Raw genomic sequence first — 27,991 nt, forward strand, 5'->3', positions numbered from 1 at the left:
TCTGTTTGAAAACTTTTAAATGGACTAAGATCTAGGGAGAACGACCTTTCCCATTTAAACTATTATTTATTATATAATAGTTGCAGTCTATCTTCACAAATACGCAACATTTCCGGATTCGTTTTCCTGCTTTTACATTTCACAAGACTGAAAATAGTAAGAAAACGGCTACAGATGAACCAATTTCCGGCATAGTTCTAGGTTTACAAGGACTCAGATGATACAAAATGTTTCTCCTTTTGTTTTGTATACTTTTCTACAATAGTTGTTGAATCATTGTATTCATTTCCTCTGAAAGAATATAAAAAATAAATGTTAATGCTATACTCGATACTGTTGTGTAACGAAATAATTCATTATAATAGATTGTCTGGCAAATTATGATAAAACAATGAGTTTGTTTGATTTTTTTACCAATTATATTCTGTAATTTGTTTATTTCATATAATTTCGTCAATGAACACATGGTCGATATAGTTCCGATGTTTAGTTTGAAATTTTACCTGGATTGGATTTGAATAATAGTAACAATACTCTGTTTGAATAGACTTGCCACTGTCAATTCGGGATTTTACAGGGGCAAATCTTCACACACAGTACCATAATTCTTTTAATCAAACTCAGAGCCGAGCTTAAAACTAATTTTGTCCGTAGTTGTTTACATTTTGTGTCGTCTGTTATACCACTGATCGTGATAAAAGTGAAAACAAAAAAATAAAGTTTAACCGAGCACTCTCACAATATATCGGATTCTATCATTTTGAATATAATCCTGAGTACCAAGTAATGAAATTAACTCTGCGACAAGTCCTTTTAAATATCCGCGGCCTATGCACCTCGTTAGTGTTCTTCTTCTGGTAAGCGGTCACTGGTTGCCTATTCTGCCACATTTTTGGAGTAAGCGCTTGAATTATTTTTGAAATTTAATAAACAAAAGTGGGTGCAATTAATATATATACAAGTGCAATTAAAACATGTCATTTAAATTAATGACAGAGCTGAGCCTTGAAAGATTCAAGACTCGGGGGCAGAGACAAATCATGACTAATTGGTACGATAATTGTTGTAAGTAGATATCAAGGAATCGAGGTTTCTCAACGAGGGTATAACCAGCCTAGTAGTTACCACATCTGTGATGACGCGAATTATCATTAATATGGTCATAATTATAAACTGACTGTTTACAAAACTTGAATTTTTCGAAATACTAAGGATTTTCTAACCAAGGAACAGATTACCTTAGGTGTATTTGACAAAACCTTTCGAAATTTTGGGTCCTGAATCCTCTTCAACTTCGTTCTTTGTTTGACCTTTTGAACTTTCTTGATTCGAGCGTCACTGATGAGTCTTTAGTAGACGAAAAAGTGAAATAACAAAAATACCGAACTCCAAGGGAAATTCAAAACGAAAAGTATTTCATCAAATGGCAAAATCAAAAGCTCAAACACATCAAACGAATGGAAAATAGCTGTCATATTCATCACTTGGTACAGGCATTTCCTTATGTAGAAAATGGTGGATTAAACCTGGTTTTATAGCTGGCTAAATCTCTCACATGTATGACAGTCGCATATAATTCCATTATATTGACAACAATGTGTGAGCAAAACGAACAAACATAATAGGTAAAAAATGTCAAAAATTGGGGTACAGCAGTCAACATTGTGTTATAATCTTAATCACTATAAAACAAATAAATATTTCAACATTTCAACAAAGAAAAACAAAATAACAAATAGGCAAGCTATAGACAAAGTATATAAGCAAAAACGAAAAACAAGATTACAAAAATTACCTTAGCACAATAACACAATGACGGGATGTATAAATACCGAGCCACGCCAAAAGTATATTATCAAACTAGACAAAATGATGCCCCCGCACTCCACTCTGAAGTAACTGTATTATAACAAAGTCAATGTAGGACTTTCTTTGAGATAATATTGTGTCTGGGAGACACAAATGATACCCCCGCAGATGCAAAGTGTTAATTTAAAATACAGAAAGTTAGGCACGGGAGCACATAGGTCTATGGTTCACTGTAGCCGGATACGCTGTGCACCTCTTATGCAAGTATATACTCCAAAAAAGTTCAACTATCATCCAAAAGACCAAATATTGATAAAATTAAAACCCTGACCACACGCACACCTTCAATATATGTACAAACAGCCAGCAAAGTGAAAACCTCATAGCATTCAAACTGTAGGAGGAGTAATGCGGAATAACTATAACGTTATGCACCTCTTATACTACAAAAATGACAAAATTCAACTATCTCCCAAAAGAGCAAATATTGATAAAAATCAAAACCATGCCCACATGCACACTTTAAATGTATGTACAAACAGCCAGCAAAGTGAAAACTTCCTAGCATTCAAACTGTACGAGGAGTTATGTAGAATAACTATATACCCATAATGGGACGGACGGACAGGGGTAAAACAATATGCCCCCATACTTTTAGTTGCGGGGGCATAAAAAATGGACTAAACAGTAAACAAAACGCGCACCTGGCGTATAAAATTTTAATCATTGTATCTATGATGAGTTTACTTGTCCAGACTTTCAACATAAGTCACACTTTTTTACGTACCGTACCAATTAGGCATATATATTATGTATTTATAAGGATAATTGAACATAATTAAAATTGAATTATCTCCCGTTTATCTGAAAAAAACTTAACTGAAAAATAACTAAAACATTGTGCCGATGCCAATTGTAACATTCATATGTTAAAGAAATTATGAAAGCGGTCGGTAACATTATTCAATAAGATGACTTCCGTTTACAATGATTAATTCACTGATCATTACAATTCCTGAAAAAAAATCTAACCTATATAAAGGAAACCCTGGAAGAAAACACATGCTCCTTAATATTATGTACACATTGTATGATTTATATACAGTTACGCAGTCTCGAAGAACACTATTTATTTATTAGTTGCTATTGGCTTTGATTGAGCTTTTCAAAACTCCAAATACTCTTTTGTTATCTATTTGTGTCTTACGTCTTTATGTTATTATTTGTCTTTATGCTTAGTGCAAATCTAGCGAGCAAAAGCATTTCCCATTGATTTTTACAGTTTGTAGTTAGTTGTGCTATTACAACACTGGCTCACAGCGCCCATAAACATGTTTTATTCCGTCACATTTTATCTGTGCATGTCCCAATTCAGGAGCCTGTAATTCAGTGGTTGACTTTAGTCACTGTCTGTCATATTTGTTTTCGTTTATTGTCATTTCGTTTAATTGTTACTATCACATTGTCAAGTTTGGGAATTTTTTAGCTGATTATACGGTATGGGTTTGCTCATTGTTAAAAGCCGTACGGTGACAAATGATTGATTAAACTTAGTCAGCTTCATTTGGACTCTGTTTGATAGTTGTCTCATTGGCAAACATACTGCATATTATTATCAAATGCAAATGCAAGACGAACCCAAACACTGATTTGAACGGAAGTCATTGCTGGCTGTCGATAACGCTACACATGTGATCGGAAGACTTGTACAAGTAAGGGAAAGTAGGAACACGTTGTACAATCTAAAGTGGAAGGAAATTTAACAAATATTGTGATACTGGGCAAGAAAATGTAGTTGTTTAATATTCTTAAACAATAAGTTTATTACGGTCCACATCAAGATACTTGTTAAGAACTAGCCATATAATTAAAAGACCTCATGTTGACCCCTTAGTCTAAGTTGGTTTACTTTCTGTCATTATCTGTATTATTCATTGAAGTATTCCCCATATATCCTTTTATTTTTTTTATTATCAAACTGTCCCCAGTGTCCATGTCTAGTGGTTGGATATTATAACAATCCTAGCTGTATCTTATATACATGTATCCATTATTCCTAGTCTCAACGGATATATACAATCAAAATTAATCCACACTTCGAAAATTAGTCAGAGAATAAACGTCATCTATAAAGCGATTTTTATAAGTTCAAGGATAGTTCTAGGTTTTGTACGCTCATTCTGCTATAGAACTCCATGCAAGAATCAAACCTTCTACGAGTAAAGTAAAAATGTCGGCTTAAAGAAGCAGTTGGTAACAATAAGAATGCCAAATGTTTTGAAAACATATTCAATAAAACTTACGCTTCTCAATGGATTTCAAAAATGACGGTTTATTGAATTCATAATTTCAGAAGTCTCTCTTTGTTAATAGTTCGATACGCATTTACAAAATGTTGTACATCATACATTTATATGTTTTTGCCTAGGTAATTTCGCAATTTTATGCGCCAATAGCAGACCTGACAACTATCCTGATTTATGGGGGATATCCCCAATGAGAGGTGTTGACCTGGATTTTTAATTCTTTATTATATAAACTGAACTCCTCGAAAGAGGCATTCAAATGAGCTAAAGGGTATTTAAGCACATATATAATCATTCAAACAATATAGTAGTAGATTAAGAATACTTATGGCAATATAAGAGGAGCATTTGGTCCTCTTCCTCTTAAAATCCCCCACGGAGATTTGAAAAGTTGGCACGTATGAAATAATTGTACCTGCCAAATCTGTTGCCATCCTCTATTGTTTCTGGAAGTCTTTGGTTCAAGGTCTCGGGTAGTAAAAGACACATCAAACCAGCAAATACTGAAGCTGCCCCAAATATTACTAATGGTAATGCTTTTCCGAACTTTCCATCAACTAATTCTCCCTATATAAATATTTGTAGAAAATTTCATTTAACACAAAAATCAATTAAATAGATAATAGTTATAACAACAATAACATAGTTATAATTAAACTGAAATGATTTTTATTATGATAACAAATTGAAATAAAAACCTTATCCATGGACTATTCATTTGTTCTATTGAATAAATCTGTTATATTTTACATGTACTTCAAACAGAATATAGAATGAAAAAAGAGAAATATCTTTTTCTGTTCCAAAGAATTGAATTAGCCCTCAGCATCAGCTCAAGGTATACCTTAGACCACGTATAACATGTTCTATTTAGGGCTTATTGATTTCATTATTTTAATATTCAAGTGTATCTGACATAGTTTTTTTTCTTCAGAAACACACGTTTTACATTTTGACTGAGTATGAATTGGCATGGCGGGTGATGCATGCATTCTCATACATTTTTCATGTCGGGGCTTTTTATAGACGACTATACGGTATGGATTTTTCTCATTCCGTATGGTTGCCTATGATTACTTCCATTCACTTCATTTGAACTTTGGCGGATAGTTGTCTCCTAGGCAATCATACCACATCGCCTTATTTTTATATACCAGGAAACGCTTACTCCGTAGACGAATCCGGTCTCGCCTCTTTTGGAGTTTACACGATTAACTCCGTTTGTGTTTGTTACTTGGATTTGTCACTGCCTAATCGATTAAATGATTTGTACATTCATAAACCATTGCGGCATTAATTTACACTCCAAAATAGTTTTGAAGAAGAACGACTGAAATCTTCATTACATTAATTTTTCGATCACTTCAGGAATGAATTGACCGATTCGATATGTAGCGTCACAACTCACTAGCGTCATGTGTTTGCAGTCTTATATCCGTAGATACAAGAATAATCGTCTAATCTGGAATTTTACAGATTGTGTCCTATTTGTGATTGTGACATTTTGACCGATTGTTAATTCTCATGGTGGGTGATTCATACATAGCTAGAAACGTTTAATCGGTTTACGAGATTTGAACATCCGTAAACTACTGTCGCCTCAATTCGTCCTGTCAACGCACCATGTATCGCCCCTTTTGGAGTTCATGTGATTCCCTCAGTTTTTATTTGCAACCTTTATTATAATTAATGAGATTTGAACATAGGATAAACTATTGTTGCCCTAATCTATAGAACTAGAAATACAAGGAGGCGCTCAATAAATGTACCCGGTAATTTTTCTTAGTAAAACTAATATGATTTTATATTTTTTTTTTCTTTGCATATAATCAATTATATTTCGACACTATCTTTTAACTCATACTTACAGATTTGGCTACATATGGAGCTAACATTCCACCAATACGTGCTATACACGAACTGGCTCCCATTCCAGCATTTCTCACAACCGTAGGGTACAACTCAGCTGAGAAGACATATATCACACAAAAAGCTCCACTAGCGCCTAACTTTCCAATAATAGCTAATGTCAAGGTGAGTGGCTCTAAAGCTGTTGTAATGATAAAATACAGATAATTTGTGTATGAATGTAATTCAGGGTTACATAGAGCGAAATGTTATAGTAAATATTTATGAGCGAAATAATGCAATTGTATCGTATACTAAGACATTGTGTCACCTACGATATATGAATGATCGTTTGTTTATTTGTCGCGTTTGTAAATCTCGTTGTCATCGAAATACTGATCAGTTCAGTCAATCTTACGCACTAAAAGTAGAAAATGACCAATATTGTTTTCAAAAGTCAGGTCTCCGAACAAACCTGTCAACAGCGGCTAAAACATCGTCAGTAAACCGTTATACTTCTTCATCATTCAATTTACATGATGACCTCATTTGAAGTAAAATGGGCACTGGGCAAGCTGAGGTACAATAAAGGATATTTTTCGCGACGTCAAACTGTGACATATCGGGAAAATATGCATTTTTCGACTGATTTTAGTCATGAAATTGGAGACGTGTACATGGACCCCTCATTTTAAAAATGACATTTTACTTGATTATGTATGAAGATTAATTGTACAAACTTTTATGAATAAATCACCGATGATAATATTTACAGCAAAAAACTCCTGTTTAAAAAAAAAATATGAACATTTAATGAAAATGAATGATTTCCTAAGAATATTAATGCAAAGAAGATATTCCAAACGCTTTTACAAAAATCTGCTTGTGTTTATCTTTTAAAACAAAAACAAGTTAGGTAATTCTGTCGAAAGAATAGAAATATCCAAGAAATCGAAATTTTGAGTAAATGTCTAAAATTTCTATCACATTTATGTCTAAAAGTAGCACTTGAAGGTATATGTTTTATTACATATTTCAATTGACTAGGTGAAAAATAGCTTGTATGCAAATTTTCGTAAAAAAATTCGCGGTTGGATAAAAACTGTATCGTATGCCCTTAAGTCTACGTCAAAACGTAGCGTATTACAAACTGAATGATTTGTTTAATGTAAATTCAACATGCATTTCGTTAACCTCAACACCACAAGTGTTGTTTTTACTGATTTCGAGGTTAGAGATAAAATGTTAAGCTGTAGTGAAAAATTTACGTCAAGTTTCTTCGGCGTATTTACAAGACTATTCATATAGTAAGCTAGAAAGCAGTAATTCAAGCTATGATGTAATGAGGGGATATATAGATATAGGAAGATGTGGTATGAGTGCCAATGAGACAACTCTCCATCCAAGTAACAATTTATAAAAGTAAACCATTATAGGTAAAGGTACGGCCTTCAACATGGAGCCTTGGCTCACACCGAACAGCAAGCTAAATAGACTTCCAAAAATAACGCTAAAAAGGGCCCTTGTTTTTCAGTCATTTTTTTTAACTGAATATTTTTTTCCGACTTTTAATTTTTTTTTATAGTCTTCTTTATATCTATTTTCGACCATTTGTATTTCTTGTAATTGACATACAAAAATGTATGAAAACTGACCTATTAAAGCACAACATATATTTTTAAGTGGTCAATTACTAACATTTTTTAGCTTCAAATGTTTTTCTTTATTCAAATTCGTTCTTATGGTTGACATAATGTAAAGATTGATTGGGGGATAAAAGTCTTTTCAAAGCGTAAAGGAGCGCAAATTAACTTTTTTTTAACAACAACAAAAAAAAAATAAAATAAAATTACATGTGGACTCAGTATTGTACAGAAATCTTTATATAAGTATAATTATTATAAATATTCATTTATCTACAACAATTTCAAAAAATTCTTAGAGCTGACTAATTTTGATGGTACTTTAAAGAAAACAAATCAGATCCACATTTAAGATCGCAATAAGATCAAACTATATTCCATTTACAAAACATTGACAAGTCCCATATTGCTTTCAAAATTGGAGAAATCGCCTGCTAGTAACGAGTATAGGTTATGGTATATACAAAAGGAGATGTGGTATGATTGCCAAACTATGTACCAGAGACTAAATGACGTAGATGTTAGCAACTGTTATAAAAAATAAGGAGATGAGGTATAATTGCCAATGAGACAACTATCCACCAAAATTCAAATAAAGTGGATGTAAGCAATTATAAGCAACTGCACGGCCTTCAACAATGAAAAAAACCCATACCGTATAGTCGGCAATAAAAGTGCCCGACATAAAAAATATGACACAAATCAACTGAGAAAACTAACGGCCTAATTTATAACAAAACAATTAACGAAAAACAAGTATGACAGACATGAACCAACGACAACAACTGAACTACAGGCTACTGACTTGGGACAGGCACATAAAGAATGTGGCGGCGGTAAACATGTTTGTAAGCGCTCAACCCTCCCCCTTACCTTGGACAGTGGTGTAACAGCACAACTAAGAAAAAACTATAAATATCAGTTGAAAAAGTACGGTGACCTATAGTTGTTAATTTCTGTGTCATTTGGTCTCTTGTGAAGAGTTGTCTCATTGGCAATCATACCACATCTTCTTTTTATATTAACTAATCAGATCGATACAAAGCAGATAAACATCAAACATAAACACAGACCGGACGTGGCAGGGTATTTATCCATCCCTCATCCCTAACAACAAAAAGGACACAGATCTGAGAGTACTCGCAGTTACTGGCAGCCATTTCAAAGCCAATAACAACTAATAAAGGAATCATCTATCTAAGACTAAACTATCAATATTCAAAGATTTAATTACAGTGTTGAAATGGTAACCTTTTATAATAAGTAACTAATTATTACTATGTACAGGTCTGAGAGTACTCGCAATTACTGACATCTAGTTCAAAGCCAATAACAACTAATAAAAAAAAATATTTTAATTCTTCTTCAGTCAAAAAACTGTGTTTGAAAAGCTTTTTTTACACTATCTGTTTTTTTTTTATCAAATATGTACAACTCTTTATCTTAATATCACAATATGCGGACTTTCAAAGTTCATTTCTCGAGTGGTACTCGTAAACAAATCAACCTGTTTTAAATGTGAATATACATGCATGTTGATAATATTTACCTAATGTATGAACTTAAAACTTTGTATGAAATAAAAAGAAAACTGAAGTACTTACATTTCCCTCCAAATAAAACTGTAAAAATAGTTGAAGCACAAGCAAACCCGCCTAATAACATACACCCGCAATGCAGTTTCTTCCTTCCTATCTTATCAACCAGGTATATACATATACTATATGCAGGAAATTCTATTAATGCTAGTAAGAAAAAGTTCAGATAAAAATCTCCTCCCATATTTCCAACATTCATAGTGACGCCATAATACATCAGACTTACAACTGCCCTGGAAAGAGAGAAGAGTCGGTTAACTTTATATTTCACATGCACGTTAGAAAATGATTGTCATACTATAGATATCTTTGTGAAATAAAAGATGCAATATTTGTAAATATTTTTACTGGTCTGGCTTTAAAAAAATACTTTAAAAGTGAGTATTTCAAATGAGTTAAAAATCTTGCATCTTGTCCGATATTGCATTCTAACTAGAGACGTCCCGAGGTTAAACATTTGCACGCAGGCAGACGAGAGGTAAATAAGATGACGGAAATGGACTGCTGGCATGAGAGCTGTAAGACTTGAACGAATTTTCATAAATGTTACTGAAATATTTGGTTCTACATTATAAAAGGCTTATTTATTAGTTTGAACGCAGACAGTCGAAAGTTAAACAAGATGACGGAAATGAACTGCAAGCATCAGAGTTGTAAGAATTGGACGTACTGAAATATTTGGTTCTATATCATAAAAAGATTATTTAATATATACTAGTACATGTATTGAGGAAAGTTGTCCCTCGCAGTATATCATACTGCACTTGCAAGCTCCTGAAATATGATATACTGCAAAAAAAAAGTCCTCAATATAAGTGCAATAACCCTATGCTATCAATTATATGTGTTCATATCGTACATATGAATATATAAAACGATTTTTTTTCTTAGAAGCTGGGATATTTTCACATGTGTGGTTCGGTTTTCAATGTACCATACGCGATAAATTTCCAGAATATAACGACCCCTGAAGAGCATTTTGTGATACACTTCTCAAATTGAAAAAAAAATCACTATTCAGTGTTTTTGCAAACAATTTATATTTATAGTTTTTAAATTTTTATTCTATGATCCTCTGCATTATAAAATTTGAAGTAGCAGCATGTCTTATATCACAGAAAAGATGTGTCATAGCTGTTTTCCTTACTTTGAGGTGCGTTAGTAATAATTGGCCAAGCTAGTTGTTTGTTATTTAACATTTGTTCCTCTCCAACGATCGATATTTTCAGATATCTAATGTTTGGTTTCAACACCACTGACGAGAAAAAAATCTACAATTGAATTTAATGATGAAACAAATTGGCATCGACATCTTTAACTGTTTTATTTTTTATCTTGAGTGTTCCTGGTGAAGTTAAATCCAGAATAGCGCTTCAGACGAACAAAATTTATAAAATAGTGTTAAATTTTAATTACTTGTACGGGGTCGATCCGCTAGTGGTGGTCTGTTAGCCCTTACGATAGCATTTGCCCTGTAGTCAGTGATTCTCCACTGACATGGTTTATCTATAAATTACCCATAGATATATTAGAAATGATTAAGTAACTAAGGTTATATCTCCCTTATACAAAGTTGACCTTATATGGTTTTGGCTATTATCTTAACTTCCCTTTGGTCATATATTAGGGAGCTACCATTTTAATTTTATGGGGGGGGGGGGGGGGGGGGGGAGCTAGGATGAAATTTGAAAAAAAGGCAGGACAGGAGTTTTGAGTAAAATAATAGGCAGGATGAGCAATTTGGCAAAAAAAGGCAGGATGACAGTTTATGTAAAAAAAAGTCAGGACCGAATAGACTGAAAAATAAAAAGGCAGGACAGGACAACATTTTTCATCCTAGCCCCCCCCCCCCCTCTAATAGCCTAATTTTCCAGTGGCATTCCAAATCTCCCACCCACGCAGGACCTACCTATATATTGATTTTTTTTGTTAATTTGTTCTCGTCCTGAGCATGGATGAACTATTTGCCATAGGACGTGAACCAAACAGCAATCAATCAATCACAATACGAACGAAATATATTAACGAAATTTCGTGTAATGGAAAAGTTGTTAACAAACTTTATTTAAATAAATTCATTTGCAATATCTAACTTGTATGTTAATAAGGTGGAAAATCATATTCAAAAAGAATCAATGTTATTTCTTTGGAACTCAAACTTCTATTTCATACTTTTTCTGTTTTTTTATTCACTTGATGAATGTTTTTGACCGGTTTAGATATTCAATTTTACATAAATTCTGAAAAGTGTCAATGGGGCAATACAGATCGAAGGTATTTGATGTAAATAGAAAATAGGAAATAGGTTCAACCTATAACTGAAGAAAACACGTAGACCATGTCGTGTGCATACAAAACGTGGCGAGCATGTGTAAGAAAAGCTGGTTCTTATTTGCAGTTAGAAATATACAGGATTGTGGTTGCTAAGTAGATATCCATAAAGTAGGCCGTTGTTCGGCAATCGTAACGTTTTGGTTTTCGCTTTTGAAAATTTTACCCGGAATGCAAATTTTTGATCCTGAAACAATATAGTCTCCTCGTACAGGAAAGCGTTTCACAACTTTGCTAGCAAAGACCGAACACGGAAAACTGGCTGCGAAAACATTTTCCCAGTCGAGATTTTAAGTTCTTCACTCTAAGACTGTCGCCCCCTCCCCGAGTTTTCACAGTGATTCTTTTGATTTCCTATTCATGTTATTGTTAGTCGTATAATCAATTTCATTACTAGAACCGTGATGAAAGTGTTTTCATTCCATCGTAACAAGGATAATAGCGTTCAAATTACACAAAGAACTTACCAATTTAGAAAAATAATCATTGTTCTAACAAAGAGCACCTTGGATGAAAAAAGATGCCATAAATTTCCATGATGGTCGGGTTCATCCTGAATCCTTAGTAATTTTTCTGGCACATTTGCTTTATTTGTTAATGCTACTTTCTTTAAAATCTTTACTGCTTCTTCAGGTCTACCCCTACTAATCAGCCATCTTGGGGATTCTGGTATAATCCTTTGAATAGACATTTATTTGTAAGATAAAAAATGTATACAGGAATCATTGCATACATTTTGCTTATCATTCAAGATATCATCCCAAAACCATAAAAATGTAAGCATGAGATCTAACATGGGTGGCTGGATAATTCAATTTTTTTTTTTTTTATATTTATTTTATTTTTTCAAAACACATAACATGTATAATGCATAATATACGCAAGCATATCAGTTCTCCTTTATAATGCAGATAATTATAACTAAATTAATTTTAACAATTCTTATAAATACTATTATCTTCAGAACAGTTTCAGTTTTCTGCTGCAAGCTAATTCATGTGTTTTTTTTTTCTAATAGTTAAATTTTGAAGAAGGAATATGATTCAAATTTAAATTCAGCATATATTAACAACGTATAATAACCGTTACTTGTTCACTTCCTACGCAATATGTTCTCTCTTAAACAATAATTCTAAAATATTGTCAGAATATGGCTTAAACTTGCACAAGTTGTATCTGATATACGAATTATTAACTAGTCTAAAAATACAACTGATATGTACCGGAAATAAGGGTTTCCTCATATTGACAATGTAAAATATCAACTAGGAGTAAAAATATGAAACCTTGTGGTGATAAAGATTATAGAGCAAAGATATTTTAGAATGTGATGTATACTTCCGGTTATTTAACAATTGTACATTTGAGATAAAAGAATATACCAAATGGTAAAGTCAAACCATCATTTTAAGAACGACAAATAACAATAGGATGGAAAGAGATAGACAAGAATCCACAGATAGAAAGAACATTTCATAGATAGAAAGAACATTACATTAAGTCAGGAATATGACAGTTGTTTTCCATTCATTTGATGTGCTTGAACTTTTGATTTTGCCATTTGATAAGGGTCTTTCCGTTTTGAATTTTCTTTGGAGTTTGTTATTTTTTGTATTTTACTTTTTACACCAGTAGAAAGAAAAAAATAAACAACTAAATATATTAGTTATATACTATCTCTCCTCGTTTAGAACTTAAACCTCAACTGAATTCCAATGTTAATGAAAAGGAAAATGTAAAATTTATTAGAAAAGGTATAGTTTAATCTGTCAACTGTGCTACAATTAAAAGTTGAAATGGGTCTATCTATTCCTTTTCAGAGTTGTGGGCCTTGGTTTTCCTGTGAAATGGTTTTCTATCTGAACCGAGAGTTGTACATAAAAGTCAAATGAGCGCTGCAAACTCCTTTTTTTCTTTAGGAGCAAGGAAAGTATGCATCATTAGCAATCATTCCACTTTTCCTTATTTCATATACTAGTATGTACAAATATAGTTTAACATACCACCAATAACAAAGAAACAATACGCATGGAGCTGCAATGGACAATCCCACATGTTGCCAATCCCTGAGAAAGTATCCCATTCCAGCCAGGTAAACAAGTCCTACTGCAAAGAACATGTGTATGACAATCCCAGCCCAGTTCCTCTTTGACGGTCCTACCATTTCTAAGCCTGTTGACAAACATCGAGGTATATGTAACTACAATGTATCAACCATGGTCTACCATCACAATACATGATGGTATCTAGATTTTTTTTAAACACAGTATACATGTATCAAATAGTGAAACATTAATACCAATGAGGGTAACGTAATTTTCAAGTCTTCAAATTAAAAAAAAAATACTTACATCTAATAATATCTCATATTTTTGTACACAACTGCTGATCATTTTCTACTGTGTGTCACGCAATGTCTCGAAAATTGTGTCATTGAAATTTGTGTACAGTACTAACATACAAGAACAAAATATTTTTCTGCGCCTTGATAAGTTGCAAGTTTTTTGTATGTTTTATTTTAGCAAAAGAGTTCTGCCGTGATTATTTTGCCTTAGAGTTTTGTAGAGATTATTGTGCCGAAGAGTTCTGCTTTGATTATTATTTCCAAAGAGTATTACCGCTTTGCAGTGTTTATAAATTCTCTAGTACACGTTTTCTTTGAAAACACGAGCAACATAAATTCATGTTCTTTAATCAAAAGTTTGAAAGGCTGTGCAAATTTACCATACCACATTTGTTTGCAACGACGTTTAGTGGCATAATTGAAGATAATTCATTTCTGTTAAAGTTTCTTTTCAATATTTTAATAGACATCTCAAGATGTCTTTTGTTGTATTGTGTTGTTTGGTTGCTTTGTCATTGACTTACTAATTTATTATCATTTGGTACCCAAAACGTCTGGATCCATATCCAAATAAAGCGAAACATTTTATGCATTCTTAAAACAAAAATACTAAATAATATAAGTATAGGATACATTGATCATTCGGTAGTCTGTAATACGACATAAACACTATGTGGTTCCCCTAATTTTATCACACGTAAAATGTTTTATTTATTCAGCGGTCAACGACATAACTAATTCAATCTCATTAATCAATATATAAATAACACATAGCTGAGAGGGTGATAGAGCGATTGTTACCCCGAGAAAACATTGTCAAATGAGGCGAAGCCAAGGTTGACAATTAATGTCTTTTCGAGGGGTAACAATCTGCCCTTCATGGTATTTGACCTCTATTTCTTTTTCTCCATGAAGGGTAATAGAGTATTTGCAAATATAATAATATTATACTTCATGTCAAAATGCCAGATTTTGATTGGTTAATACGAGGGAGACAATTTACTTTGTTAAGATATGAGTGATAGAGCAGATTGTAACCCCTCGAAAAGACATTGTCAACCTTGGCTTCGCCGCAGTTGACAATGTTTTCTCGGGTATGTTCTTTCACGCTCATTGGCGGATCCAAGGGGCCCCCTTTTGTGGGAAAAATTTAGTTGATTATGTAGGGAATCACTGAAGCATGACTGTAGCGGCCACTCTTATGGCAGTCAGTCCGCCCCTCCCCCCTCCTTATAAAAAGTTCTGGATCCGCCACTGATCCTCTCAACTATGTGTTATTTATATAATGTCTGCCGTTAGAGCATAAACATCTATTGTAAGTTGCAGCTGTGCAATTTCTTTATTTCGAATTAATACAAAATCATTCAAACTTATACAAAGATTGAGTTCCCATACTTTTTACTATTCTAAAATATATTTTTTCAACTTCATTGCATTTTTACATAAACCAGTTTCTGTGTTAACGTTAATAAAAATTATACATGTACCAAGCGTACAAACCTTTCGGAATCCTGCGGTTTTGTCGTAGTAATACACACCTTCAAAAATTTGAAGGCAGACATTTAATTGGCTCTAGTTAAAATAACCAGAACAAAAAGTTGAACAGAGCGTTGTGAGATTCTTGTGAGCAAAGTGAGGACACAGAACCTGTATTTCAATCAGGTTGCACTGAAATCGAACGACATTATTAGATGAGAATATTTCTGCGTTTTTTTTTATTGTCTTCATTTTTAATACTTTTTACATAAAACTATGATTTTATTCATTTTCTCTATTAAACAAAAACCTGTAGTTTTAGATCAAAGAAAGATTTACCCACCAAGTACGCAGCATATCATGATCCATATCCAAATAAAGCAAAACATTTTATGCATTCTTAAAACAAAAATACTAAATAATATAAGTATAGGATACATTGATCATTCGGTAGTCTGTAATACGACATAAACACATTGTGGTTTCCCCTAATTTTATCACACATAAAATGTTTTATTTATTCAGCGGTCAACGACATAACTAATTCAATCTCATTAATCAATATATAAATAACACATAGCTGAGAGGGTGATAGAGCGATTGTTACCCCGAGAAAACATTGTCAACTGAGGCGAAGCCAAGGTTGACAATTAATGTCTTTTCGAGGGGTAACAATCTGCTCTATCACCCTCTCAGATATGTGTTATTTAATTTATTATACTGAATGTTCTGTTATTACTGTCTATTAAATTTTAAATTCAAAGTTATAAACTATGGCGTCTTGTACATACCACAATCATCCGTATTTATTAAAGCGCATACTTGAGCAAATGTCTCCATGAAGGGTAATAGAGTATTTGCCAATATAATAATATTATACTTCATGTCAAAATGCCAGATTTTGATTGGTTAATACGAGGGAGACAATTTACTTTGTTAAGATATGAGTGATAGAGCAGATTGTAACCCCTCGAAAAGACATTGTCAACCTTGGCTTCGCCGCAGTTGACAATGTTTTCTCGGGTATGTTCTTTCACGCTCATTGGCGGATCCAGGGGGCCCCCTTTTGTGGGAAAAATTTAGTTGATTATGTAGGGAATCACTGAAGCATGACTGTAGCGGCCACTCTTATGGTAGTCAGTCCGCCCATCCCCCTCCTTATAAAAAGTTCTGGATCCGCCAATGACCCTCTCAACTACGTGTTATTTATATAATGTCTGCCGTTAGAGCATAAACATCTATTGTAAGTTGCAGCTGTGCAATTTCTTTATTTCGAATTAATACAAAATCATTCAAACTTATACAAAGATTGAGTTCTCATACTTTTTACTATTCTAAAATATATTTTTTCAACTTCATTGCATTTTTACATAAACCAGTTTCTGTGTTAACATTAATAAAAATTATACATGTACCAAGCGTACAAACCTTTCGGAATCCTGCGGTTTTGTCGTAGTAATACACACCTTCAAAAATTTGAAGGCAGACATTTAATTGGCTCTAGTTAAAATAACCAGAACAAAAAGTTGAACAGAACGTTGTGAGATTCTTGTGAGCAAAGTGAGGACACAGAACCTGTATTTCAATCAGGTTGCACTGAAATCGAACGACATTATTAGATGAGAATATTTCTGCGTTTTTTTGTTTGTCTTCATTTTTAATACTTTTTACATAAAACTATGATTTTATTCATTTTCTCTATTAAACAAAAACCTGTAGTTTTAGATCAAAGAAAGATTTACCCACCAAGTACGCAGCATATCATGAAAGCTCCATGGTTGGCGGCTCCAATGATGAACTCCAGTATAACGAATGTAACATAGCTAGACGACCAACACACACCAAATGCAGAACCAATCAATATAATTATTGCTAAGTACAGAGATTTTTTTCTTCCAAATCTACAATTATAAATTTTAAAAAGCTGATATAATAATGAAATATAAACTGTTGTTTGTTTCATTAGACAAGTTAACACATTACGTTAGAAGGTTGTTTCTTCTGAACAATATTTTGATTTTAAATCTTTTATAAAGCTGTTGATGAAAATACAATTAGAACTGGGCACTTGCTATCGCGCGCGCGTAAAAATACATAAAACCGAGTAAAGGCATGCATGTTTTTAATAATGTTTATCGGGAATCTACGCCAAATTTTATTAAGAAAAAACAAGACACAAGAAAGTTAAAGCAAATGAAATTAAGATTAATGCTATTTTTTAAAGTTTAAAGCAAATTCGTCATCGCATTTCGCCATCCAAAATAGTTTGAGGTTTGTCAGATCACGGGACTATGTATATAAAAGCATCTGTTACGTGATTTCTCGTGGTAAATTGATCATATTTTGTGTACTTGTGTCAGTTGTGTGTACATGTAACATATACTGGCACAGTGTCGTAGTTTATATAAAAGCAAACATTTGCACGCGATGTCGTGCAAATATACCCCCACTTGTTATCAGGCATGCTCAAAAGTATCGTCAAACAGGAAGTGACTTCTCATCAGTTCTAAAAATCGCTTACACGGTACAGATTAACCTTAATTTGTTTCAGATCAACTAAATAATCGATTTGCTTTTATCTACTGTTATAACTGATGTTGGAAATCTTAGATAGGTTTTAAGAGGCACTATGATAAAAAATCTTTATGATATATACTTTAATACCCTGGTATATAGAAATATGGGTCTGCTTTCCCGATCCCTTAACTCGGAAGGTATGTACATTTTGCCTGAAGTATGTAGAAAAAAAAACAAGCCGCAAGATCAGGTCGGTAATGGAACGTGAGGTAAATGGCCACGGTAACTACGTTACAGAACCAAATTTTCTGCTGAAAACTCGGTCGTCACACTTTGCAGAAACTTGTTTTTTGTTTGTTTGTTCTTGAATATGCATGTAATATCTACCACTGGACATTAAGCAAACAACAATGAAGCAAACTAAAACTAAGGTTCCAATTATCTAATTAGTTTCCCCTTTTTAAAGTGTACTTTTGTTGTTTTTCTTAATTTCTATAATGTTTGACAAAGAGCCAGCCTTGTGACAGGTCATACGCAAAATCATTTGTTCATAGTAAAGATGGAAAATGCGACTTTTCAATATATGTTATTTGATGAATGTTTCGTCTCATATGCATCCCCTTCCTTTTTTCCTATCGCCTTTTCTTTTAAAGCAATAAGCACTATATCTTGACCTTGACCTTGAACTAAGAGTCATAATTAATGTTCTCACGTGTCTGCCAGAATTCCAAATAGCAAATCTCCAACCAAAACACCAAAATAAAATATCATCTGAGCGTGTGACGTCAATAACGTATCTTGACATACCAAATGCATCTAAAAATACAAATAGAATATATAAACATTTTTAGGCTTGACATATTAAAAACATATGTGGCATATTGTCAATGAGCCAACTTTCCACCAAAAACAAGAATACGTAGAAGTTAGCAACTATAGGTCACCGTACGGCCTTCAACTATAAGCAAAAGGCCATTTATGGACATTTCTATTATTCACAACGAAAGATCTTTCGAAAAAGTGCATGTTTAAATTATGCAATACAAAATTTTAAAATATAAATTTACAAGTGTAAAAATGTAGTTTTTACATCATTTGGCTGTTCTATGTAGCTTTAATCACCAAGTGGTCTAAAACACTCATTAAAGATACCAGGCTTGTCATTTCATAATCAAAACGCGCGTTTCGTCGACAAAATCAGTGATACTCGAATCAAAAATGTAAAAGGCAAAAATAAAGTTTGAAGTTGAAGAATATTGAGGATTACTGGGCTGGTAATGCCTTCGTGGAAGAAATCTATAAGGCACTGGACATTGTCGACACAGTATAGCCTTTGGTGACGTTTATGTCTAATCGGCTTAAGTTTGATTCCAGCTGATGGAACAATATAAATTTACAAAGGCAAAAGAATAACTTAATTGAATTGAATTAAACTAAAATGGTTTATCAAATATATTGTGAAAACGTTGTCTATCCGTTTTCTATCTAATTGGAAAATATTCGTAAAGCTGTCGCAAGTTAACAATGAAGAATATATTTAATCATTTAATTTACTATATCTTCTATAAAGTTTAACGAGGAGTCCAACTAACAGATTAAATTAAAAAAAAAAAGAAAATAGAAAAAAAAAAACTATGAAAATCCGTATTTCAGAATGAGATTTTCGGGCAAATTATGACACAGTACTGGAAACTAACTTATTTTCGCGGATAGTTTATTTCGCATTTAGCCCTTTTTCGTCCATTTCGCGGCGATTTAATTTCGCGATTCTCAAATTTACTTGATGCAGATAAATAAGGAAGTATTCAAGTTTTACATATTTGCGACGATTTATATTCGCGTTATTTTTCTACTCGCGAAAGTCGCGAAAATAAATCGCTTGCGAAAATTAGTTGGTTAATAGTGTTTGTTACATTTATTTGCCCTTTATAGTCTGTATTGTTTATATTACTCTTCATCTATGTTTTGGACTTGCAATAAGGCATGATCTTTTGTTCCATAATAAAGATCTCGCTGATGTTAAATGTAGAACAACATCAAAGTTTATTCTGTTCTTTCTTGAATTTCAAGTGTGGACACACATTAGTGTGAATAGTAATTGTTTTATTATTGAAAGTAATTACCATGTTTAACAGTGTTTTCTCCACGGAATTTATGCATAACGGTTCTTTAATTAATACACCAGATTCCTTTACTTCATCTCCATATCTTTTAATTTATTTTTAGTTCGATCGGTTGCTGTCAGCTGATCAACATTGATTCCCCACACCTTTTACTCATATAAATATAATCTTAAACAAGAATGTGTACACGGATGCCCAACTGGCACTATCATTTTCTATGTTCATTGGACCGTGAAATTGGGGTCAAAACTCTAATTTGGCATTAAAATTAGAAAGATCATATCATAGGAAACATGTGTACTGAGTTTCAAGTTGATTGGACTTCACAACTTCATCAAAAACTCCCGTGACCAAAAACTTTAACCTGAAGCGGGCACTGTCAATTTCTATGTTCAGTGGACCGTGAAATTGGGGTCCAAACTCTGTAATTTGGCATTAAAATTAGAAAGATCATATCATAGGAAACATGTGTACTAAGTTTCAAGTTGATTGGACTTCAACTTCATCAAAAACTACCTTGACCAAAAACTTTAACCAAAAACTTTAACCTGAAGCGGGACAGACGGACGGACGAACGAACGGGCGCACAGACCGAAAAACATAATGCCCCTAGGTGGAGCATAATAAAGAACTAAAAACTGTCATTCTTGACATATTGGACAATTGTTTCATTAGAAAGAAATTTAAATATTTCCTTGTTTTACGATCTGTTTGATGTTGTTTTTCATACCTTCGGGAATTCTGCAAAACTCAAGAGAGGTACCAAATATAATAATCTTTCGGTTTTATTACCTCTGATGCAAATGATTTTGTTATCACTGATTTGTCGTATACCCATTCAGTACACATGACTTTTGTTGCGTTCTGCTTGGATGGGCTTTCGCCATAAGGATATATATAATAATGACATCGATCATATTCTATGGCTTCATCTTCCGAATCCGGAATCGTAATGTTGACAAGATGTCTCTGGTAGTCACTTGTGATTTCGTACGTATCATTTTCCAGCTGAGGTAATCTGCATCTGTCAAAAAATGAATCAAAAGATAAATGAAATTTGGTATTGAAATAAAACCCACAAAATATTAATCAATTTTGTAAATCACACTCATTTTATTTTTTATTAACATATTCACATGCATTACAAAGAACATTTATTTAGGAATGACTGTAATATTTTTTCTGTCTATGAAGAAATAACACCAAAAATGTGGTGCACACTAAAAAACCCGCGTAGCGGGTTATTTAAAAGTTTGCACCACATTTGTTAGTATATTTCGAATAGACAGAAAAAATATTACATTCATTCCTTATAATTTAATTCTAAATTCCATTTTTAAAGAGTAAATTTTGAAAAAAAACGTTGGTGACGTCACGGTCACATGACAAAATTATGTCTATAAGCTGATAGACAAAACACTTTCAGCCAATCAGAAGACATGTTACATCCAAAATTAAATTAATATCAATAACATGTAATTCAGGGCTGTACAAATAACAAATGATCACACATTTACATATTAGATTTACCTCAGTGTACAGTTTAGAGACACAGATTTACATTAAACATACGAAATTTATTTCACGCTACATTTTGTACGGTCGTTTTGATTATTTAAATCTGATGTAAACTTAAAATTGTAATAACTAGTGATAAAAAGACACAGTAATGGAACAATAACAGAATATTTATTATAATTATTAATAGTACAAATGTATAACAATTACAATAATTATGAGTAATTTTATGAAGAAAACACTACAAATAAGAAGGACACAGTTCCTAAACTTGTCTGCTTTCTAAATGATATAAATAAATGCTGGATATGAAATACCAACAGTGTTCTGGAAGTGCAAACATATCCTGCTCTGTATGCGACAACTGTCGCATAACAAAAAAGGTATACGGTAGTAACAAACAAAAATCGTTAAAAAGGATATAATTTACCTGCGATCAATTGAAATACGTTTACCTGATAAAATTCGACTATTACCTATTATAAACGATCGTTATATTTTTTTGTAGTGATATTAATTTATGCAAAATGTAACTGCATAAAATGTAACCCTTTACAGAGAAGTTTATTGGGAGTTACGGTACTCTCTCGATTAAGTTAATATTGTGGACACAAGGTTGAATTGGGAAGCTAACAAGCTGACCAAGTCTGTATTCTGTTTACACTAGAATTGATCCAAATGTATGGTGGGGTGACCGTAACTTGTTGTTACTACGTATCTAATGGGACCACGTGTCACGTATATCAACCTTATTTCCCTAAATGCCTATGTATCTATTTATTTAGACGCTCATTACTCAACTCTGACATTGACACACTAACCTGAACAATTTAAACAAATATCTATATCTTTAATTTTGAAGGGGATATATTCGATTATCAGAATAGTCAACAATTTTCAAAGTAGGTACAACGGTTACAAAGAACCTTCAATATTGGACTATTTTTGTCTTCGAGATAATTTAAAATTTAATCTAATAATAAAAATTGGACCTTAAAAATTCTTATGCACGGCGATTTTTTGTCTTTTCTGAATGTAGAGTGAACAAACGCGTATTTGAATAATTAGTTACAACTATTGATCCAAATGGCACCTGTATACGTTGATATTTAAAAATATTCGAAACATATTTTAATACTTGAAATTACGAAAGCCTATTAGGGTCACACAAAAAAATTACGAGATAATTATCGCGTAATTACGAGAAAACTATCGCGTAATTACGAGATAATTATCGCTTTATTACAACAAAACTATCTCGTAATTACGAGATAATCATTGCGTAATTACGCGATAGTTTTCTCATAATTACGAGATATTTATCTCGTAATTACGCGATAAATGGAATTTTTTTGTGACCCTAATAGGCTTTCGTATGAAATGTTTGATGTTAAAAGAAATAATTTCCAATAATTTTATTGATAATTGTAATAATTTCGCTGACATCGTAAAACCCATTTTATTTGTAAATGAAATGCATGTACCAGTAGCAGCTGAAAAATATCATATCGATCACATAAAAATAACTAAAAACTGAACCTCACCGGTATAGATTAGTAATGTGTATTGCTTTTATCCGGTGCAAGTTTTCGAAAATATCATTTGACAAATATGCACAATTTTGAACGCATTTATTTATTTAAGCGATCTTAATAATAAAAATATTTTCAAAGGATTGCTCTTGATTTATTCTGTATTTTGTGTCCTCAATGCTCTTCAACTTCGTACTTTATTTTGCCTTTTTAATTTTTTTGATTCGAGCCTCACTGATGAGTCTTTTGTAGACGAAACGCGCGTCTGGCGTACAAAATTTTAAACCTGGTATCTATGATGAGTTTATTTTTTATAATATTTTGAAAAAAAGTAAAAAGGATTGATACTTTTACGACTGCGGATTTTTTTGAAATCTTTTTCACTAATATTTTATTCTAATCATCACTGTCCGTCATGTGTTCAAGTAGAGTTTCAAAAAATTTAAGAAAAGAGAACATTAAAAAATGTCTGCTAATGACTTAAACACTTTCATATTTTCACAAATAACAATCATTGAATAGGCCAGTATCAATTTGCGCCAATTACAGTTTTAAAAAAGTATCAATTGCGCCACTCTCCATTTTTTCTGATGGTATTAAATGGAATCAAATTGCGCCACATTTACCTGTAAATCTTTTTACCTATATTAAACATGTTGTATGTACTATAATTAACCTATCGTGTTATCGTATTCCCCTCTCATTACAACGAACAAGTGTATGCTTCATATCTTTCAATGTTTGTGTTTTTATATATACTCAAAGGTTTAGGCCACGACATACATTTAAATCCAAAGTGGTGGCTCAGAAGCTCCGATCGCGAGAAGTAGACACGACTCGGAATAAGAAAACTTGGCTCTAAAAATGTACCAATAACTAGTGAGAGGAGAAGTGACCAGAAAGGAGTATATTTCTATTTTAAGTTACAACTACTAGCATTTGGTTTGATGTTGAACAGAGACAAATACAGTTTTAACTGTGTATATATGAGTGAACGTTTTACTTCAGCATATTTTTTAAATTAATATTAAAACTTGGCCAGTCGATAAAATGCCGGTCCCAAGTCCAGAAAAAGGAGTAGGGAAGTCAATAATTTGGAAGATATTTTATATAGCAAAAAATAAATAAATTGATACAATTGGCGCAAATAAAACCTATGATTTTATTTTTTGGCGCAAATAGATATCGGCCATTGAATTATAACAAAATGTGACAGGTCAGAAAATCACAATTTAGTTTTGAGAAAAAAAATCTTTAAGACCGTTTTTGTGTTTTTAAACTATTCTGTATAAACAATGTTTTTTTTTCAACAACAATTCTCAAAATTTTTATAATGATGAAATTACTGTTAAGAAAACATACTGTGATAGTCTGTTGTTATTGACAGGCTTCATGGTGCTAAGAAATATATCTTTTTTAATAATTGGTATTTGATAAATCTTCATGTCGCCCTGTTTGTGAACAATTTCATAAACTGTACTATTGACTTATCTTATAAAAAGGCAACATTTCAAGGATGTACCCTTATATATTGAAACACTTGTTTACTTATCAATTTTGACTTTTTGTCCTAGTACATTGTAGTAACTAAGCCCATAATTAAGTGAGTTTCTGTCCTGTGCCTATCTGTCGATTTTCCCAGCAATTGATCAGATAAAGAATTGATCAGATAAAGAGTGATTTTGTTTTATAGTAATGTCCTTTCAAAATTTCAATTGACCAATATTTGCCAGTATTTACCGGTATTTACTGCTGGCCTGTTCAATACTGGTTTTTGTCAGCCTTGACGAAAAACAACAATAAACAATACCATATCAATGAATGTCCACAGTTACATATATAAAAGCTGCTAGCTCACAGCACTTACTGCATGAACTTGATGATAAAAAAACAAGTTCTTCAATATTCAAACTTGTTAGCGTTATAAATAATACCTAGTTTAAGCATCGTAAAATGCAAAAATTCCACTGTATATCAAATTTCTGCTTATTCAAAAATAAATGTTATAAAGTAATAAATTTTGAAACCAATTTACGATATGTATAATCCGTGTTGTAAAAGTGCTTTAGTACTTGTATTTTTTTTGAAACTATTACGTTCATTGCAAAAGGGTCATTATCAAAAAAACATGCAAAACTATGTTATTTGGTCTTTTCAAGTCGAAAGACATGAAACTATATCAAAATGTATCAAAATAACTATTGCATATGAAAGATATGAATGTTTTGTGATACACTATACACAGTTTACAGTATGAAATGAAAAACATTCTTAATTTTTTCTCAAACCCTTGGATATAGCCAGAATCAACTGTTATTTTTTACTATAAATCCCTTCAGACCTGAAATAGGGCTATTATTCATATCGTTTGTTATTAGAAATTATCACTTTTTATTGCATTTGATACATACAAACATTTTTTTAATGATTTGGAAGGTGTATGTTGGTTTTATAATAAAAAATTTAACCAAAAGGAAAAGTCTCATTTTTTAAGTCAATGGTGTAACCAAAAGACACATTGGTAGGGTAAGAGTTATCTTTCTCAATATTTCAGCATTTACAATAGTTTCTCCCTTAGCAATGTTACCTGTAAACATTTTATGCAAAAGAAAACAAACATTTATGTTGAAAATTTAGTAAAAAAATATTAAAAGTAAGTACAAGCTATATCGTAATTGAAAATAGTGTCCATGGTGTACCCTTATAAATTTTTTTTTTTTAAATTCCTGAACTTTGAATTATGAAATATATAGATTGTACATAGAAACATGCACCAGGAACACCATATAAAATAGGGGAATGGAGCCCTTATTTTGTAACTAAACCTTAAAATACACCTGAAAATCAATGGTGTTACTGTCAATGGTGAGACCATTTTAATAAAATAACACCATTGACCAGCTTAGTAACACCACTGAATATATTATGACAATCAGCATTTTTTGGTGTTTCTTTCATGTTTAACAGGCGAAACATCATATTATTTATTACAAACTATACTTATTTAACAATGTTTTAACAATATCATGTATTACATATACAAAGTTTTCAAAAACTGGTGTATGCTGGTAACACCAATGACACTATTTAGTAACACTACTGACATTTTTAGTTATTGATATTATGTTATATAATTTGAGATTTTTAAGCCTAAGAATTATTTTTTCTTCTTTTTCTTTTGCTCAGTGTTCTCTGTTTTGTGTTCAGTACTTAATAAAAGTAAAATTTGAAATGTGTTGTCAATGGTGATACTTTTGTGTCATTGGAGTTACTGAAGAGTCAGTGGTGTTACTATATAAAAATGCGATACTTTTTAATTTTTATTCATAAATGAAAGCGTTTTTAGGTTGTATACGAAGGATTAAGCATATTCTTATCATTTCATCTTATACATTGTACATATATTCAATTTAAGTGTATTTTTTAGTATTTACAACAGCCATAATTAGGACAGCCAACTTTTTTACGACAATGTATTCTGAAATTTATGTTTAAAAAGAATGTATAGCTAGAGAAATAATGTCAATAAGTAGTAATGTAAACCTTAACAGCAAATTGGAACAGTTGTTTGATGTTTAACAATAATATTTAGTACCTAAATGCATGTTTTAAATTGGTAACACCATTGACACGATTCTATCAAAGGATGACCTAAAATTGTTAAAATTGAAGGAACCCTTCATTTTTCCCATTGCATATTTCTGAAAATAGTTGCTACCATACTATAGAATAGAGGGACACATTTAAATGTTTTAAACAATGACATCGTTTTTCCAAATATTACTTCATCGAAATTTGCATGTTTTTTGATAATGACCCAAAAACGCGCACATCGAACCAACTAAGTCATATACATTCTTATAGATGTGCTGTCTTCGATGAAAAATTGTAAAAATGCAAATTATAGACTAAGTGCAGCATATTGAATAATTGATTTGCGCAATTTGGATAACAATGTCTTAAATATAAATAGATGAATAATCTCTGAACGGAAAAATAATTTTTACTGACTTTACTAAATAACTGTGATTGTTTGTTTTTTTAGGTTTTAATTTGTTTGTATACATTTGTATAGTTACACGGTGGGTGGTCAGATTATTAGAGTTTTAGACACTGCCTGTTTAATATTTAATTGACTTGTGCGCGAAGCTACATTATGATACAAACATTGTAAATAAACATTTTCTGTAAGAGAATTACAGATAAATATCAGGATAATTATCATAAATTTCATTAAATACATGCAATAATTATTATTTATGTCTACCTGTAGAATAGAGCCAACATTTTTTTATGATAATTGTTTGCAGCGGGATGCACTCGGCAAAGAATCTCTAAAATCGGAAAAAAACATCATTTTTTTTACATAACAACCCAACAAAAAAATTTGCAACGCAGCACTCGATGGCATTAATAGGATCGAGGAATCCCAAGGATCTGCGCCAAGTGGTCAGATGAAAATAATTATTACGAATTTGCAGTCAAGTTATAAAATATTCCTGCATTTATTACAATTAACTTACCTGTGCTCTGGTGTCTTCATTACAAACACTAAATTCATCATAAAAGATCCAACAAGAATTGCAGGCATGCAAAGTAAAACATATAAACGTTTTTGGTAAAAGCCAAATTCTCCAAGCTTAAACAAAATGTCATCGAATTTCATTTTGAAAAATTAATTCTATAAAAATTTGACAAAATTGATGAATATCATCAAATTTTGTAAAATTTTAATTGCAGATATTCTTCGGACGGATTTTACACTGTGCGTACAGTACTTGCAACCTTAGTACATGTACATGTGTAAAGACGGGTTAAGAAGATACTGATCATGATTAAAATGTTTGACCCAGTTTTAAACTAACGTGAGAGTAGAAAAAAAAAAGATAACTGATATAATTGAAACTTCTTCTTCTGCATTGAAGAAGTGTTATCAAACTAAAACA

General features: G+C 32.1%; 1 protein-coding gene across 1 annotated transcript; it reads right to left on the reverse strand.

Moving 5' to 3' along the window:
• On the reverse strand, positions 1-27,885 carry LOC127724203 (organic cation transporter protein-like). Its single transcript, XM_052231102.1, has 10 exons — positions 27,569-27,885; positions 20,788-21,019; positions 18,585-18,688; positions 17,102-17,256; positions 13,539-13,707; positions 12,003-12,212; positions 9,211-9,437; positions 5,984-6,165; positions 4,531-4,682; positions 1-291 (listed from the first exon to the last, which is right to left on the reverse strand). Exons 1-10 carry the CDS (start codon positions 27,709-27,711, stop codon positions 204-206), a joined length of 1,662 nt encoding a protein of 553 aa, XP_052087062.1. The 5' UTR covers positions 27,712-27,885; the 3' UTR covers positions 1-203.
• Positions 27,886-27,991: the final 106 nt, after the last annotated feature.

This window comes from Mytilus californianus, unplaced genomic scaffold, assembly GCF_021869535.1.
Source record: "Mytilus californianus isolate M0D057914Y unplaced genomic scaffold, xbMytCali1.0.p SCAF_14, whole genome shotgun sequence".
NCBI lineage: Eukaryota > Metazoa > Mollusca > Bivalvia > Mytilida > Mytilidae > Mytilus > Mytilus californianus.

Bases quoted from the DNA above. Each gene is read 5' to 3' on its own strand.
- LOC127724203 (XM_052231102.1), bottom strand. From the start codon at position 27,711: ATGAAATTCGATGACATTTTGTTTAAGCTTGGAGAATTTGGCTTTTAC. The intron at 13,708-17,101 runs GTGGGTAAATCT...GTTTGTCAACAG, and splicing joins CATGATATGCTGCGTACTTG to GCTTAGAAATGGTAGGACCG. The intron at 9,438-12,002 runs GTAAGTTCTTTG...CTCTCTTTCCAG, and splicing joins ATGATTATTTTTCTAAATTG to GGCAGTTGTAAGTCTGATGT.